Below are 17,340 nucleotides of genomic sequence, written 5' to 3' on the forward strand. Positions count from 1 at the left end.
GTAACAACTGCTGAATTTGACAGGTGCATCCAAAATCACACACTTCAGCATTATTCTACACCATTTTGTAATATTAGCAACAGTACTATGTTTATACAAAAAATTCAGCAAAAAGTTGTGTATTACAGGTACCCGGATGATGTACTTCACTGAAGAAAAAAAAAAGAATGTTGAAGGTTGGATTCTTCATGCACTCAGCACACTTGATCTAGTGGAAGGGGTGAAGTTACCTGGCCACAGTGCTGGCCTGACAATTTTTATTTTCAATTAATGGTGAAAGTGACAACTAGCAAAAACTCTGTGTAGACAGCACCTTGCAAATGCAACTTGAATGCATCACCATCACCCCACGCTGTGTGAATATGTACATTAGTTGAAAAGTGTTGAACTGTGTTTGGCTAACACGTTAAAGCTAGAGGCAAAGCATTGCATGTACGAAATGTCGGCCGAAAAAGCAAGTTCTTCTGTGTACTTACAAAAATAGCTAGTATACCTTTTGTGACACTAATGCACTTTTAAAATTCATACACTACATGGCTGAGTGTATAGTGTTTATTTTAAGTGCACAATATATTGTGCATCATTTGGGACATGGCTTATAATTGACCGTTGTTCCAGATAACCGATTTCTACATAGCTGTGCCAGTTTCATGTCTCTAGTATCATTCAGCAGTCTAATTGACATAATAATTTTTTTTTTATTTAGTATATCAGTTTAACAAACTACCTTTATATTCCAATACCTCAACAGTACTCAGGTAAACCCTATTAGTTAAAATTATTACATTTTTATACCACAATTTCGACATAGATAAGAGGTCAATTGAGGAGAGGTTGTCCCCACTGAAACTCTGAAACTTCTGACGCCTCCCAGACCAACGTCGAAACACGATCAAGGGGGACCACCCCGAACGTGCAACCCACGGTCCCACAAAGGGATGAACTGCTGCCCACCCTAAAGATTAAAATGCCGCCCCAAAGATCACATCCTAGTACCACTCCTGGGTCACAGTCTGTACAACACAACGACACGAAGAGGCACCGAACACTGGAGGTGTACCCCTTTAAATCCGTTAACTCCTCCCAATTTCATGGATCAAGTCTATGAAGATCACGTGATGGGGGGGTATATGTGAACTGTATCCTGAGTTGCAGTCCCGTGCCTGCATTCCTCTCATCTAGGATTAGCTTGTAAGGAGAGAGAAAAAAAAAAGGATCATCAATAATAACATACGCAGATTGGAATACGGCGCGGAAGCATCGGTTTTCAATATGGACTAACAGTGATATGGGTTGGTCGCTGAATTGATTGGATATTTTTCTTCACGGGAACCATCTCTAAAAAGGGCATACAAATAAGATGAAAAGTAAACAGATACGTCGTTTATAATTAGCGTTAAACAGGAAAACAAGATGGCTGATGAGCGATAACAAGGTCTAAACAATATCGTCTCCTTTAAGAGCAAGAAAGGCACCTGGCTTTAAAACATGAATATTTTAGGCGCGTTAGCTTCATTAAAATAAAATGCACAACATTAGGTACTAAAAATGAACGCAACCCATCTCTGCTAAGTGCGGCCAGGTAAACATCAGGCGAAACATGGAGAAGGAGAGCATTTTGGATCATTCTTTAATGTTTAACCAACACAGATAGCGAGAGGATTGCTTTTAAGTATGACGAAAAAACATTTGGCCTTTGTGTTATAATGCTTGAAGAGTGCATGCATTGCATGTTCATTCATAGTCGTGTCACGCCAATAGGTAAATAGTGCTTCTTTACTGGTATAAGAAAAATAAATCCTTTTGAGACAGAGGCTCAGGTCTACTTTAATATTGTACCGTGTGTAATATTTAATTCCAGCAGGGCAAATACGTGATCGGCTGCTTTAGTAAATGACTATAGCTGCTTTGCCTCACTGCTTGAGAAAGGACATTTCCATTGCTTAAAGAACTTCAAGTGTGAATCGTATCGTCACCCTCCCTTTTTCCTGTTTAAAACTTGGTAAATGACGACAACATGCTTCGGTTGGTATGCATGTTCATTTTGATTGAACTGCTCTTATCTTAATTATGTGTAATGTCACGATGGGTTTTAGCTATTAGAAGACTATGCAGTAGCTTTTAACCTCATGTGTAATACCTTACAGGGGTACATCTGTCAATACATTTATTTAACGTATGATCCAAACGTTAACGTTATTTTTCATATTAGGACCATTTTAAAATTGTGAAGTCATTCACGTTAAACGACTTTAACGACTCTCATTAAATTATCGGTGTTATCAGTAGCTGGTGTTTTTAGGGGCAGTTCAGACTGAATGCGCTGTTCCGTTTAAAAACAACAACTATATTTAAACGAATATAACAGGACACCGGTTTCTCGAGACGCGTTTTTAAAAACTGACGTTCTTTTGAACTTTACTCGGCGTCGAAAAACCGCGACAAGACGGCCAAAGACGTCCGTCTAGCGCACGTTTACATAGAAAAACCACTGAAAAACTGAACAAAAACTTGTTCGATGAAAACGGGCCATTATATATATTTTTACTTAATAAATACGTTTCGTCAACAGTAGGACCGAGTTAACGTGTTCTCCCCTTTAAAACATACCAGAACTGCAATAACAGGTACGCAGTCGTATTACGAAGCTAGATTCCCCTTTTCTCGCGCTCGGTTGCAGGATTTGATAGCTGTCAACTTTGCCAGGAGCAGAGGCGCTTGGTATGTTTGGGGCTCATTAACAACTATTTTTGGGACTTCTGTGATTGTATTGTCCTTGTCAATTGACCTAACATTTGGATATATATGAAGGAGTCACAAGAATTATTGAAATGTCATTAGGTCTGTGCTAGAACTTGACGTTTGCCTTCCACAAGCTTCAAAGCTGATCAACTCCAAACGGGATGTCGGATCAACTGGTTGAGATGGCGGAGAACTGGCGAAACTGTTTTGAGGAGGAGCTCATTTGTCCTATATGTTTGCATGTGTTCGTGGAGCCCGTGCAGCTGCCATGCAAACACAACTTCTGCCGAGATTGCATCAGTGAGGCCTGGGCGAAAGAAGCGGCCAATGTGCGTTGTCCGGAATGCAACCACGCATACAACCAGAAACCAAATCTTGAGAAAAACATCAAGCTGAATAACATAGTGGAGAAGTTTAATGCGCTGAACGTCGAGAAAGCTCCAGCCATACTGCATTGCATTCTGTGTAGGCGAGGACCTCCTCTTCAAGCACAGAAAGTGTGTCTTAGGTGTAATGCACCCTGTTGCCAGTCTCATGTTCAGACACATCTTCAGCAAGCCTGTCCGGCTGCTGGGCATTTACTAGTGGCATCTGAGGAGGTCAGGGCATGGAGCTGTCCACACCATGATGAATACAGACTATATCATTGCGATGTGGAACAGGTGGCTGTCTGCCAATATTGTTACTTCTCCAGATGTGCGCCCAACCATGGCCATGCAGTTTGCGATGTGGAAGTACGACGCAGTGAGATCAGGGTGAGTGCTTTGTCCAAATCATGTAACTAGATTCTGCCAACATCATGGAATGAGCCCATGAGCCATTTTATACATAAGCTCTGAAATTTGAAAATAAGAGTCCTCCGTGTATTTCGGGCTTGTTTATATGTAATAGTCCAGCAATATACACCAAATCTGAATTTTTCTAGTTATTATTGGTATTTTGGTTGAAGAATGCACAGTTGCAGTGGTTTTATTTATTTTGGACAATGTATTTACCCGTCATAGTAAGGAAAGATATATATATTTTTTTTTTTTACATTCTATAAATCAATAATAAAAAAAAGATAATGCGTTTAATTGGTTGTTTGCCTTTTTCCACCACCTTAGTTATCGGTATCTGCAAAATCCAATATCGATCTAGCTTTAGCCAAAACTTTGAATTAGGTTTACCCAGTTAGCTCAGGGCCTGAACTTTTTTCCAGCTCCTAAATGTATAAACGTCTTGAAAATGCAGACATTTTTCTAATTTGCCCATAATTGACTTTGCCATGAATATCCTAAACCTCTAAATCATTATTCTCCACATAACTTCTCAATTCACAACACATCATAAGATCCCAAGAAGATTATTAAATATTACAAAAAATAAAATAATAACCACTGTGGTTAGCCTTTGCATACATGGCGCACATCTCTCAAACGCCACAAGCCTCTTTTTCTCTCAAACCTTAACTACAGTAGTTACCTTAAAGAATGAAATTCACCAATCAACTGTAAGCTCCAACTACATTCCTGTCAACGAGCCAATGAATTTAAATAGTCCCAAATCATTAACAAGGGGAATTGCTTTCAGCGTTTATTCGTTTATTAATTAATTTAGTTTTCTTCAGTTAAAATGGCTGCTGTGAAAAGAAAAATCCGAAAATAAAATCCAGGGCAATAGACAAGAAAAACATTTGGCGCTATAACCCCATAGCCATGGCCTAGTCTCACACCTGCTTAAATGTTTTGGTTAACACCTCACAATAGAGTGTCTGTATAATACATATAGAGAAAAAAAAAAAGAATTACATTAGTAATAGCAAAGTAATCACAAGCAATGTCCCCAAATACATTTTTTGTTTTTAGTTGAAAAAAGACTGATAACCATGGTTTCTGCCACATTACCATTGTTACACCCTGGTGAAATAAATACAGCTTAATCAACCTAAGATGTTTGGCTGGTCTTAACTGGTTTAAGCTGGTTTAACAGACTGATCTCAGTGACATTGGCTGTCTCATTTTGAAGGCTGCATGCCAGGTAGGACGCATCCTTTGAAGGCTGCAGTATACAGAGTGTCCTCCTTTAAACAAGTCTCATTTAAACGAGAATGCCTTCGTAGGACAAACGGAAACGGAACGTAACATGGTTGCTATGACAGCATGCCACACATTAACACGTGCGAGCACTTTGAGTGAGAAGGGAACAAAGTCCCTTTTAGAAGGAAATTTATGAGGTAAATTTTAGGAGAGGTATAATGATGAAAAGAAAATCTATTTTACAGTTGTACTTTTAGTCTAATACTATAATTATGCTTATTATATTCTCTGCACCCATCTACTGATGTACTTCAACTTGGGAATTAACATTACTTGCGTTTCAACATATATTTATGAGCAAATTGACAAATTTGTTTTTTAGACATTTCCGTTAAAGCAAAGAATTGAGGGTTGTGAGTGCCCACGAAGTATACACCTCATGCATCCTCCGAATTCCTGTGAAAGAAGGTCGCAGTCGAAGGCAGCATCCGAAGTGTGCTACTCGCTTTTCTGAAACGAGACCACCTCGATGTCGTAAGCGGCCGACAAATGCGACCTCAGGAGGATGCAACCTTCTAAATGAGACACAGCCATTGGAAACAGAAAAGAGTTTTCTTTATCTAATATCAACCTGTGCTTACTGAATTTAAGCAGTGCCCCCAGTGGCCAAAGCGGTAAGTGTTGTTGGGCATATGGGCACGTGTGAGCTCCATTTTCCGGGTGCGAAGCACTTTGAGAAACAAGTTGTTTTCAGCTTTACAGGATGTAATACAGTGTAGAGGAAAGTATATTTAATATTTTACACATTACATATTAAAAACCCATTCAAATGACAAAACATTTTGAAAGTAAGGTTAAAAGTTAAATCTATGGATAATAAGGATGTTTAGTGGCTCTAGTGAGGGTCGCTTGATTTGAAATGTGAGATTTCCCTTGAGATTGCCGATGCTTGAAAAGAACATATTAATATGCACAGACCACACATATACATCTTATGTACATTATAGTTAAGATTTAAGAACTAGTTTTAAATACCATAATGAATGGTCTGAAAGTTTAAAAACAACTTTTCACTTTATAAGAGAGGACATTCAGCATTTCTATTTTCTGAAATTGTGCTTTGATCCCCAAAGGTATTTATTAAATCTTTTTAGAACTTTACTTTTACCTATCAATTAAACCGTGATAGATATGTTAATGAGAAAATTAGCTGGGACATTCTGCAGTGTAGAAGTGAAAATGCACGCTGTTCCTTCAGCTGCCTCCCAAAGAATAATGAGCAGTTGTGAGGTGAGCTGCCACTGGACTTGGCAGGGACAATTTCTGGATGTGTGGAGGAATGCTTTTTAGATGGCCAATGTGTTGTGGCTCCTAAGGCAGCCAAGTGCCTGTTGGGGGTGGGGGATGCAAGGCATGCTCTACCCACAGCTGCTGTTGAAATACACACACATCCCTCTGTTCTTTCTTTCGCAACTGCATACATTTAGAGAGTGTGACTCAAGTTGTCCCACAGTAAAACTGCCTTTTCCATTTTTTCCTTCCTGGCTGCATGTTCAGGAATAGGACGTTGGTCCCAGGCAGACACAGGAAGGGCGTGACCTTGGTTCCCTCTGTCCTCCGTACCCTATAATCTGCCTTCTTTTAGCAGGAATGACATCATAAGAGATCCTATGGAGGATTACCCTTTGATCTATTTTTCTCACTTCCTGTGATAGCATCATAAAAAAGGTGGAAGGTCTGGAGGTGTGGTTCACTTCAGGTGGTTGAAAATGCTTTCTAACCACATTGGGCTCTCAGTGTAAATTTTTATCTATTTGAAAGCATTTAAACAGCGAAGCACCGCCTACTCAACCAAACTTTTCCGGTTATGTGTCGCTTTAAAAGGAAATAGATGTAATTGTAAAATATGTAGAAACAGATTGCCTCAAAAGTAGCAAGCAAATTATTTAATCCTTTTTGAGTTGATAAAGCTTACTACATCTTTGTATAGTTAACTTAATACATCGATCGATCACTGCCATGTTGACTAAATTCACTGAGATGGTCACAGAATGGTGAATGTCGAGAAACGGATTGATTATCTGGAGTCATCGGAGAGGGAATTTGCTGCTAATCCGCTAGCAACCAAAGCGGACTTGGAGCATGTCTAGGAAAAGTTGGAAGATATGGAGAATCATAAACGGAGGAATAATGTCCGAATTGTTGGAATTCCTGAGGGGGCAGATGGTCAGAATTAGGGTTGCAGTGGTATGAGATTTTCATGGTACGATAACTGTCTCAGAAAATAATCACTGTTTCACTGTAAACGGTATTACACCGTTATTATTATGAGTTACAATGACTCTTAAAGGAGTAAAAACGTATTCATTTTTTATCAATTTGCATGTGTTTAAAAGCTCACACAACTGATGTTTTTGTCATTTAGTAGTTAATGTAAACTAACATGCTTCAGTTATATAACATGTTATAGTTACATGCTATTTTATCGAAACTTGAAACTTTAATGGAAGTATGTGTATAAAAAAAAAAGAAGAAAAATAAATAGAATAAATAAGAATAACAGAATTATAATAATACTAAACCGAATTATAAACGTGATAAAAATAGCATGTAACTATAACATGTTATATAACTGAAGCATGTTGGTTTACATTTACTACTAAATGACAAAAACATCAGTTGTGTGAGCTTTTAAATTTAATGTCTTATGATTATTAACAAATAACATATACTATAAGTGTGCGACAGCACAGCCAGATTGCTCCTGTATGTACCTTTAACTCCGTGGTTCTCAACTTTTGTTTATCTCAGTGGTTTTGCTTCAGGACAGATTTTACATTGGAAATAAAGTGCCGACCCACCGTAGTAAAAATGTAACCTGTATTTAATGTATCCTGGGTTGCATTTCCTTTTATGTTGCATAGTTTTGTTCATTGTTTTCAAGTACAAGGACATGCATCAACTGACATTATTTTTGTTGTTGACATCAACAACAAATGCGACAGGAAGTGTTCTCTCCCCCTTTTTAAAAATTGAAGAGCATATTTACCTATTATCCCATTATTATCCTGTTTATTTCCTTATTTCAAACATAATTCAGACAGAACATACATATTACACAGGAGGAAAGGCTCCTCGTTACCATGGTTCGTTCAGAGTAGCTAGTCTTAAATAATAGTAATAATAATAATAATAATAATAACAAATGATAGTATTTATGAAAAAATAAGTACTAGCTGAAACACATCTTGAAACTTTAACTACAACTGCCACTGTTGATATAAAATGAGGTCTAAAAGATTCTACCTTTTTTAGATTATTTCATATGAAACTATAACATTCTTTCTAAATATAACCGTTACTTTTACTCATGTAAAATCGTGAAACAATTTTGTAAAGGTGATTATGTATAATGATAGTTCTGGCCAAATTTTTTAGATCATCCAATAAAGATCTCGTGTTACGTGAGGTGAGGAGTAAAGGAAGGCTTTCTTGGAAGAACCAAAACATTTTCTTCTTCCCAGACTTTGTGAATTCAACGAGAGAAACGTGATCGATTCAAGGAATGCAAGAAACTCTTACATCAATGGAAGGTCGCTTTTGCACTGTTCCTGGCAAAATTGAGAATAGATGCTAAGGATGAATGTAAAACATTCACATGCCCACAGCAAGCATTGTCCTTCAAAAAGTCAATGGAGTGAGTAAGTCTTCTTTTTGTACTCCCATTGCAGCCGAGTGTGTCTGACTTACTGAACATTCACTTGACTGTCCGAGGAAACTGGGTGCCTTTGTTACTTTTTGTGATGATTCCGCCTAGCGGCTGGAGTTTGTTTTGTGGAATAGCACTCCTTTGGGACAGTGTTGTGGATGAATCTGCACGTTCCTTGTGCTTATGCCTCCTATTTGTTGGGGTTTGTTTTGTGGAGTATTTCTTGCAGGACATTGGAATGATTGGGTCATTTGTTGTCCTCATGTAGCAGTCGAATGGGCTGGATCACTGAACATTTGTTTGACTGCCCAAGGAAACTGAACGGCCACTTTTTTTTTTTTTTTTTTTTTGTGCTGGTTCCGCTAGTGGCTGGAGCTTGTTTTGTGGAGGAACATACCTTCGAGACAGTTATGTGAATTAATCTACACATTCTGTGTGTTTATTCCACCTATTGGCTGGAGTTTGTGTTATATATTATCTTCTGTTGTGTAATTGTCTCACAAAATTTATAGAAACAGACTTGAGCAATCCAACGGCATATTTGTCGCAGGGGCTCTCGTAAGCTTACATGGACTGAGTTTAGTCTGATTGATGCCGGTTGGTGCTGACGTGCGTGGGGTTAATTTGCAAATTGTAATTTTTTCTGTTTGCTTGGTTCTGGGGGAAGTTTGGGGTTTCACTCCAAAAAAAAATTTGTTGAACGAACTTAATTAAATTAAGGAAAGCTGTTCCACGAAATTTAGTTACATTGTTCCAACAAGATCTAATTAGTTTGATATGATTTGTTGTAATCTTGTTGTATGAACTTGAATTCATTTAGTCAAGACTTCTAAATAAAACTGTGTCATTCCTACTAGATAAAGTTTCGCCATCCCTAATAGAGAAAATCTTTTCAGGTTAAATATGTCTAATTTTGCCATGCCTACTCTAAAAAATAATGCCCTGTTAACTACATTTAATTGTGTCATGTCTAATGTATCTAACAAAGCCATGTCAACAACATACATTTTTGTCCTGCCTACTAGATAAAATTGCCAACATTATAATTTTAGCTAACTTGACTCTTCCAATGAAAGTGAAATACTTCTGTTCAATTAAATTAAAACCAATTTTTACATAGTAACAATAAATATTACTTGTCCACGTGAGGTTAGTCTACTATGAAGAAAGTCAATATGTTTTGCAAACAAGGCAATAGAATCGTTCACTAAGTTAAAAAATGACAATGTAAATAAAACATGCATGAGCACACAAGAGAATATAACAGCATTTCCTTTTTTTTTATTACTGTAAACATTACCAATTAAAACAGTAGCAATTAAATGAGTGAGACTTTATCACCTCTGCTCACAGTGCAAAAAATGCCAATGCAACAAGAACACGTAATCCAGCATTTCCTTTTGTTCCTAACTCTAAACACAAGACTGCCAGTTACATGAGTGATCAAGAAGAAACAATATCACAGTGCTCTGCTTACAGTGCAAAAATGCCAATGCCAATACAACATACAATCAAGTATACACCAGCATTTCCATTTGTTCATATGGTTACATGAGAATGCCAATTAAATGAATTGAAATCCAATTGAGAAACTTAAAATCTGCTCAGAAAATGTTCAATGAAACATGAGCAATTACAAATTTAGAAAAATAAAATACTTCTGCTCAGAAAAATTAAAACATTCACATATAACTTAACCATGAACACAAAGGTAAACATCTAAGTGAAGAGTTTTGTCTTCAGCGCCTGTGCTTTTCCAGACAACTTATTGGAGTCTAGCTCCAGGATTACCTTCTGGAGCACTTCAAATGTATAACGGAGCTCTTTTGGGTAGGTAAGATTTAAAGAGTAAATCAGTCCAAGTAGCATGGCTGTAGCCATTGCTACATTACCTAAACAAGAGAGTACCTCCACACCTTCCAGCACAATGCCGACATCTTCAGGGTCTTCTGTTGCCTCTGCAAATTCATGCTTTACCACATAGATTCCCATTACTGTCTTCTTGATGTCGCCTCTACGCTCTCAAAGTTAACATCCTTCGGAATAAAAAATAAATACAATTAAATTATATTACATATAAAAAAATGAAGACTTCCAGAAAATATGCTGTATACAGTATGTGACTCATATTCTAATTGGCCAATCTGTCTTGTAAAATAATCAAACGCACAGGCATTAAAGGGATAGTTCACCAAAAAATAAATAAATTCTGTCATTAATTCCTCTCCCTCATGTCATTCCAAACACGCCTTTCAATCATCCTCAGAACACAAATTAATATTTTTTTGATGAAATCCAAAGGATTTCTGAACCATCAATATACAGCAACATGATTGCAACTTTCAAGGCCCAAAGGTAGTAAAGACACAATAGTCCATGTGACGACAGTAGTTCAATCAAAATGTTATGAAGCGACAAGAATACATTTTGTGTGCAAAAAAACCCCAAATAATGACTTTATTCAACAATTTCTTCTAATCTGTGTCAGTCTCCTACACTGTGGATGTAGTAAATACACTGCAGCGCTTCCAGGTTCTACGTCAGAACTCCACCTCATTATTGGCTTGCTCCTTCGTCAGAATCACACACAGGTGCCATGGTGCTCACGGGAACAGCATCACCCAATGGTGAGCCGGCGTTCTGCCGTAGAACCTGGAAGCGCTGCAGTGTATTTACTACTTACCTTAACTCTCCCTACCAGATTTTTTAAAGGACAAGTTCGGTAGTTTACACTTAAAGCCCTGTTTAAGATCGTTTCTGATGAAATAGAACGGTTAAGATTGAAATTTGGACAGATGCTGCTGTCCCGAGAATTTTCTGTTTCTGTGGTAGCACCCCCCCACCTCCACAATGGTTGCATAGGTGCACTGGAACAATCCTTCATAAAACGCATTAAACTTTAGTTTACAAAGATGTAAAACTCACCGAGTGGTCTGGGGTGTTCACTGATAAGCTCACACAAAAATCGCTGCAAAAGGTGTTGGATGTTCTGAGGTACGGTATTACTCCGCCACCGGAGTGTCTATTATTCAAGCTCTCAACGGAAGAATGTACGGGTGTGAGGCGTTTGGAAAAATAGGTCCACAGTTTTACAACGAATGGTAAAACATCTGTTGGAAAGCATCTTTTGCAGCTATTTTTGTGTGAGCATATCAGTGAACACCCCAGACCACACGGTGAGTTTCACGTCTTTGTAAACTAAAGTTTAATGCGTTTTATGAATAATTCTATCAGTGCACCTATGCAACCATTGTGGAGGTGGGGGGGGGGTGCTACCACAGAAAGTGAAAATTCTCGGCCCAGCAGCATCTGTCCAAATTTCAGTCTTAACCGTTCTATTTCATCAGAAATGATCTTAAAACAGGGCTTTAAGTGTAAAATACCAAACTTGTCCTTTAAATAAAGTTGCCAGCCAGTGTTTTTTATAATTTTCACAAAACTTTAATGGTATCCAAAATATTTTGTTGTATGCATTTCTGGATAAAATATTTATCAAAAGAAAGAGGCTCTGCTTTTAAACAAACCAAACCGTTTTAGGCTCTTGTTCACGTTGCGTCTTTTGCACGTTCAAGTTCGTTATTAGTGATTATTTGCTTTTGATGAAAGAGAACTCCAACTCACCAAATACTCCTTCACCAGATTATGTGGATCTTCATTCAGGTAGATGCATAGCCCCTTGAGAATGCACTCTCGCTTGGTCTCTATGGTGCCATTCTGAGAATACAGACATAATGATATATTGTATTAAAGATTTGTTTAGTGTTGGTTATGTACATTTAATTTACATAACACCCTCCTATAAAATACACATCAGCCCTTATGCACTACAGAGCTTTACAAAAATATCTTGTTGTAGAAGAAAGCAATTTAGTAAAACAAACAAATAAAAACAATATAACCTGAGACATTGGCACCATCACATCCTGAATCCTTTTAATGACTACTCCACCACTTTTGGTAAACGCCTTTAGCAGATCATCAGAAAACCGATCCAGTTGTGACAGGAACTTGGATTGTAAAGGAATGGTTGTGATCCGATGAAATTCAGCATTTATCTAAAGACATAAGTTAGAGAGGTCTTGTTTATGGGCAATTGAACATAGACTACAGGACAGCTCTGATAGAAAGGAAACATCAAATCACTTACCTCGCGCACTTGAAAAAGAGCAGGCCATCTGCTTTTGAAGGCTGCGACTAAAGGGGAATCATGGACAATCTCATGCCTTCTGTAAGCGAAAGTCATGTCCATCATCTTCCTCTCGGTTTCATCATTGTTTTTTTTCTTCAGTTCAGCAAGAAGATCCACCCTCATCTTTTCCTGGCTTTCTGCTGTTTCACCTGCAGGAATTTCTGGACAGTAGTTCACTTCTACCTTCTTAGGCTTTTTTATCCCATAGGCAGGGCTGGACGTTCCTTCTGGTTTGTGCTTAAGGGCATTTACTGTAACTTCAGGGCATCCCAGGCTTCTCAATCTGGTGTATGTATAAACTATAGTCATTATTACAGTTAACTATTTCTAATGTAATCGATGTAAAGTTAGGATAAATGCACGTGACAATGTTTCTGCGACAGCTCTCTGACGCGGTGAAATACGCCAGTTTCTAAATTCCTCGCTTCATTTATGTCTGACACAGCAACAGAGTCGACAGCGCGAGTCGATTCCTGTGCTGGAATCGATCCTGACTCTGAGGCTATTCAGAGTCGAGGAATCGACTCTTTAGGAGTCAATTCCTCGATTCCAAACTCTGCACGAAAACACACACAAACATAAACGTGTGCAGATCTAAATATAATGCCGTGAATTAACATCAATCACATCTCATTTCACTTTAATCGCAACAACTGTAACGTTAGTTTCATTTGTGTGGAGAATGTTTTTCCCCTTTACCTTCAATTTGTGATGCATCTTGTTTAATTAGGTGGATTTTTTGCTACAACCCCCGTTCATTTCAGACCCTGTGTAGTTTGCATTACGATACGTTATCATATTAACTGCTTTGATACGTCAAATCTGACCTCGTTTTCTTTCAACGTTCACTGGAATGAGCTCTGTCTGTTTTAATTTGATTGGTCATCTCAATCATTTTGACATTGACGAGCAGTTATAAGTTTGAGGAAAAACAGCCTAAAATATAACTTTCAAACCTTTTTGTCATCCTAATAACAGCTGAATGCAGAGCAACAATTTCAAATATCGGGGAGACAATTTGGCTATTTTTAATTAACGTGTCTGTGACGGTTATGGCTTTGCCCTTGATAGCATAAGTTACATTATCACGGCACTGAATATATTAACAGGGTTTTCTGTCCACTGTTCCTATTATACATCAAGATTCATCATGCTATATGTTACTTTTAGTAAAAAATAATGATTGAATTTGAATATTGCATATGAATGACTGCACCACATGTAACGTTAGCTGAAACTAACGTCATCTACAAAACGACACTATTACCAGCTATTTTTCATACTGAAAGTACATTTTCTTTCTGGTATGCAACAAGATAACAATAAAGCACATTTATTTGTTAAATAATTTACAAAAGTATATGGATGATTACCACTTACCTGTCACTCTTCTGCTTCTGATGATCTGCGCATGCGTCAAAGTTTTCGTTCCGTTGATGACGTATATCCGGTTTAAGACGAACGAAAAATATACATGTTGACTCAATTAAATGTTTTTTGGTAAACCTAATTTTTTTTAAATTACATTGATTACACTTAATGAAATTAAGCTGGAATGATTTCTATGAAGAGTTGTGTCGTATGTGCTCATTTTAAATAAGAAATTGAACAAAGAGCTAAAATCATTTTTTTTGAGTGTTGATTGTTGCACTAATGTTGGAAAGTGTTTTTTATAATCTTGTTTTTGACCCAATCTATTTGATCTAATATGTCAAAAATGTAATATCAGTGGACTGTCTCTCTCCACGTGGAATGTGAATGGTTGGGGCACCCCAAAATAAGGAAGGTTATTTATTTTCTTAAATTATTTAGTGTTTCTTCAAGAAATGCATCTTTCCCTGCAGGAAGCTGAAATTTGGGAAGATATGGGGTGGACATGTTTTCTTTAGTGCTGGCTCAAGTAAGAGCAGGGGAGTCATTACACTGATAAGCCTCTACAATTCAAATGACAAACAGATTAAAGATAAATTAGGAAGAGTCATTATTGTTTTAGCAGAAATTCAGTGGCAAAGGTTGATTTTTGGCTAATATTTATCCACCGAACACTGATGAGCCATGGCTTTTTTATAGATCGTGAAGGGATGTTGCAAGCCGCTGGCACCCCTCATTATATAATATTGGGAGGAGACTTTAATCTTTTGATGGACTCAATCTTTTATCATAGTGAAGCAAAAGTGTGTAAGAACCCTAGAGCAACATTGACACTGCACAGGATGTGTAAAAAAACTTGGTCTTGTAGATATAAGACTTTTGAACCCATCTGGTAGGGACTATACATCCTTTTCATCAGTCCATAAGATTTATTCTAGAATAGCTTTTTTAAATATATATCCAAGTCCCTCATTTCATCTGTTGATTTGTCAATTGGAAACATCATAGTCTTGGATCATGCCCTGGTGAGTTTAGAGATGTTGTCACATACGAAAAAAAAAAAAAAATCCTATAGTTGCTGCTTAAATGTATTCCTTTTGCAAAATCCTGAATTCTTACAAATGTTAAAATCTGAAATCAATGTTTATTTGGAGACCATCTGGTCCTCCGTATCCTCTGTAGCCGTGGTTTGGGAGGCATTTAAGGCGGTTCATAAGGGTCAGATCATAAAGAATGCATCATTCACCCAAAAATTCAAAGCATGAGAACTCGTGGAGTTGGAAGGGAATATTCAAAGTGCCGAGGCAGAGTTGAAGCACTGAATGTCGTCTGATGGCCTCAGAGAATTGACCCTATTGAAATACAGATATAATACTATTTTGTCGCGGAATGAAGTTTTGGCTATTCAGGGCAAGTCATATTTTGAGTCGGGGGACAAAGCAGGAACGTTTTTGGCTAGATATATAAAGCAGAGAGTCATTTTCTACCATTTCCTCAGTGAAATCTGCTGGTGGTAAAATATTTACCATAGCATTTTTTATGCTACACAATTGGCTCCACTTTTCTTAGAAGTTTTACGAAATCTTTAAAGAATGGAAAGCTTCCACCAACCATGACAGAAGCCTGGATCAATCTGATTCTCAAAAAGGATAAAGATCCAAGGGAGTGTAAGAGTTACTATCCAATTACTCTGATCCAGCAAGATGTTAAAATATTGTCAAAAATTCTGGCTAACCGATTAAGTTATAACATCTCTTATACATATAGATCAGGTGGGGTTTATTCAGGGCCATAGCTCTTCTGATGTGGTCAGTGGCGAATGATCAGACTCTGGTCGCTGCCATCTCACTTGATGCTAAAAAGGATATGGGAGAATAGGATAATCTTTTTAAGATTTTGGAATATATGGATTTGGGAATACTTTTAATGGGTGGGTTAAGTTACTTTATAGACACCTGGTAGCAGTGGTACAAACAAATGTATTGATTTCAGATTATTTTGACCTGGATGGGGCACCCGACAGCATGGCCCTCTATCCCCATTTTTGTTTCATCTTGCCCTGGAACCATTAGCAGCCACGATAAGAAAGGAAGATGATTTTCCAGGGGTGGTTGCGTGAGGTGTGGTGCATAAGCTTTTGCTCTATTCAGATGATATTTTATTATTCATCTCTGACCCCACTAGATCTATTCCTTGCCTCCACAGAATTGTGAATTCCTTTTCTAAGTTCTCAGGATACAAAGTAAATTGGTCTAAATCCGAAGCTTTGACTCTGACAGTGTACTGCCCAGCGACAGCTTTTCAGCCAGGGGTCTTCCAGTGGCCCAAACAGGGCATTAAGTATTTGGGAGTTTTATTCTTAGCAAATTTGTGTTTAGTTAGTTAATTTTGACCCCTTAATAAAAAGGTTTTCAAGCGATGTGGGCAGGTGGGCTTCATTCCATTTATCTATGATTGGGAAGGTTAATGTTATTAAAATTAATTGTATTTCAAAATTCAACTACCTGATACAATCTCTCCCTGTAGATGTCCCCCTCTATTATTTCAAGCAATTTGTTAGCATAGTGAAGTCCTTCTTATGGAATGGTAAACATCCCAGATTTAATTTCAATAAGTTGTAAAGGCCGATTGACAAAGGTGGGCTAGGCCTACCCAAGATTTTGGTCTCGACATTTAGCTCATTGGTCGCTTTCACCTGAGAGAGCCCTTCCCTGGTTTTGTATTGAACAGGAAGTTTTGCCCCTATTTCACCATTGCAAAGCCTTTCTATTAAACTAACCGGAGAAGTTAAGTTACACCCCGTTATCTTGCATTTGCACTTGGTATGGACAAAAGTGTCCAGAGTGTTTAATTTGGACATGTATTTAAATGTTGTCTTGAGCATATGGCTGAACTCAAAATTGTGTATTAATAATTCCTCTTTATGCTGGTCAGAGTGGATTGTGTGTGAGGTTAATACACTCTGTGACCTATATGAGAGTGGAGTGTTGAAATCTTGTGGAAATTTGGTTAAACATTCCCAGATCTCAGTTTTATAGGTATTTACAGCTGCACCACCTGCTATGTACTATTTTTGGGGGTAGCATCTTAAGCAGAAGATACTCTGATGATTACTGCTTTTGTAAAAGGGCATGAGGCATCAGTGTATTACTCCCTGCTAATTCAAAATCTGGGGGACGGAGATATAACTTCTGTCAAGAGATTATGGGAGAAAGATTTAAACATTGTATTGGAGGAGGGAGTCATGTCAAGTGGGAAACGTCAAGTCTGCATCTAGAGATGCAAGGGTGCACCTTATGCAATTTAAGATT

General features: G+C 37.8%; 1 protein-coding gene across 1 annotated transcript in view; it reads left to right on the forward strand.

Annotated features, from left to right (window-relative positions):
- Positions 1-1,150: 1,150 nt before the first annotated feature.
- The window catches only part of LOC127660627 (E3 ubiquitin-protein ligase TRIM8-like), a 35,015-nt gene continuing 18,825 nt past the window's right edge, over positions 1,151-17,340 (forward strand). The window contains exons 1-2 of the mRNA XM_052150969.1: positions 1,151-2,721; positions 2,842-3,497. Coding sequence (XP_052006929.1) covers positions 2,904-3,497 — 594 coding nt within the window. The 5' untranslated portion in view covers positions 1,151-2,721; positions 2,842-2,903. The remainder of the gene's footprint in view (positions 2,722-2,841; positions 3,498-17,340) is intronic.

The sequence above is a fragment of the Xyrauchen texanus genome, chromosome 20 (genome assembly GCF_025860055.1).
Source record: "Xyrauchen texanus isolate HMW12.3.18 chromosome 20, RBS_HiC_50CHRs, whole genome shotgun sequence".
Lineage (NCBI taxonomy): Eukaryota > Metazoa > Chordata > Actinopteri > Cypriniformes > Catostomidae > Xyrauchen > Xyrauchen texanus.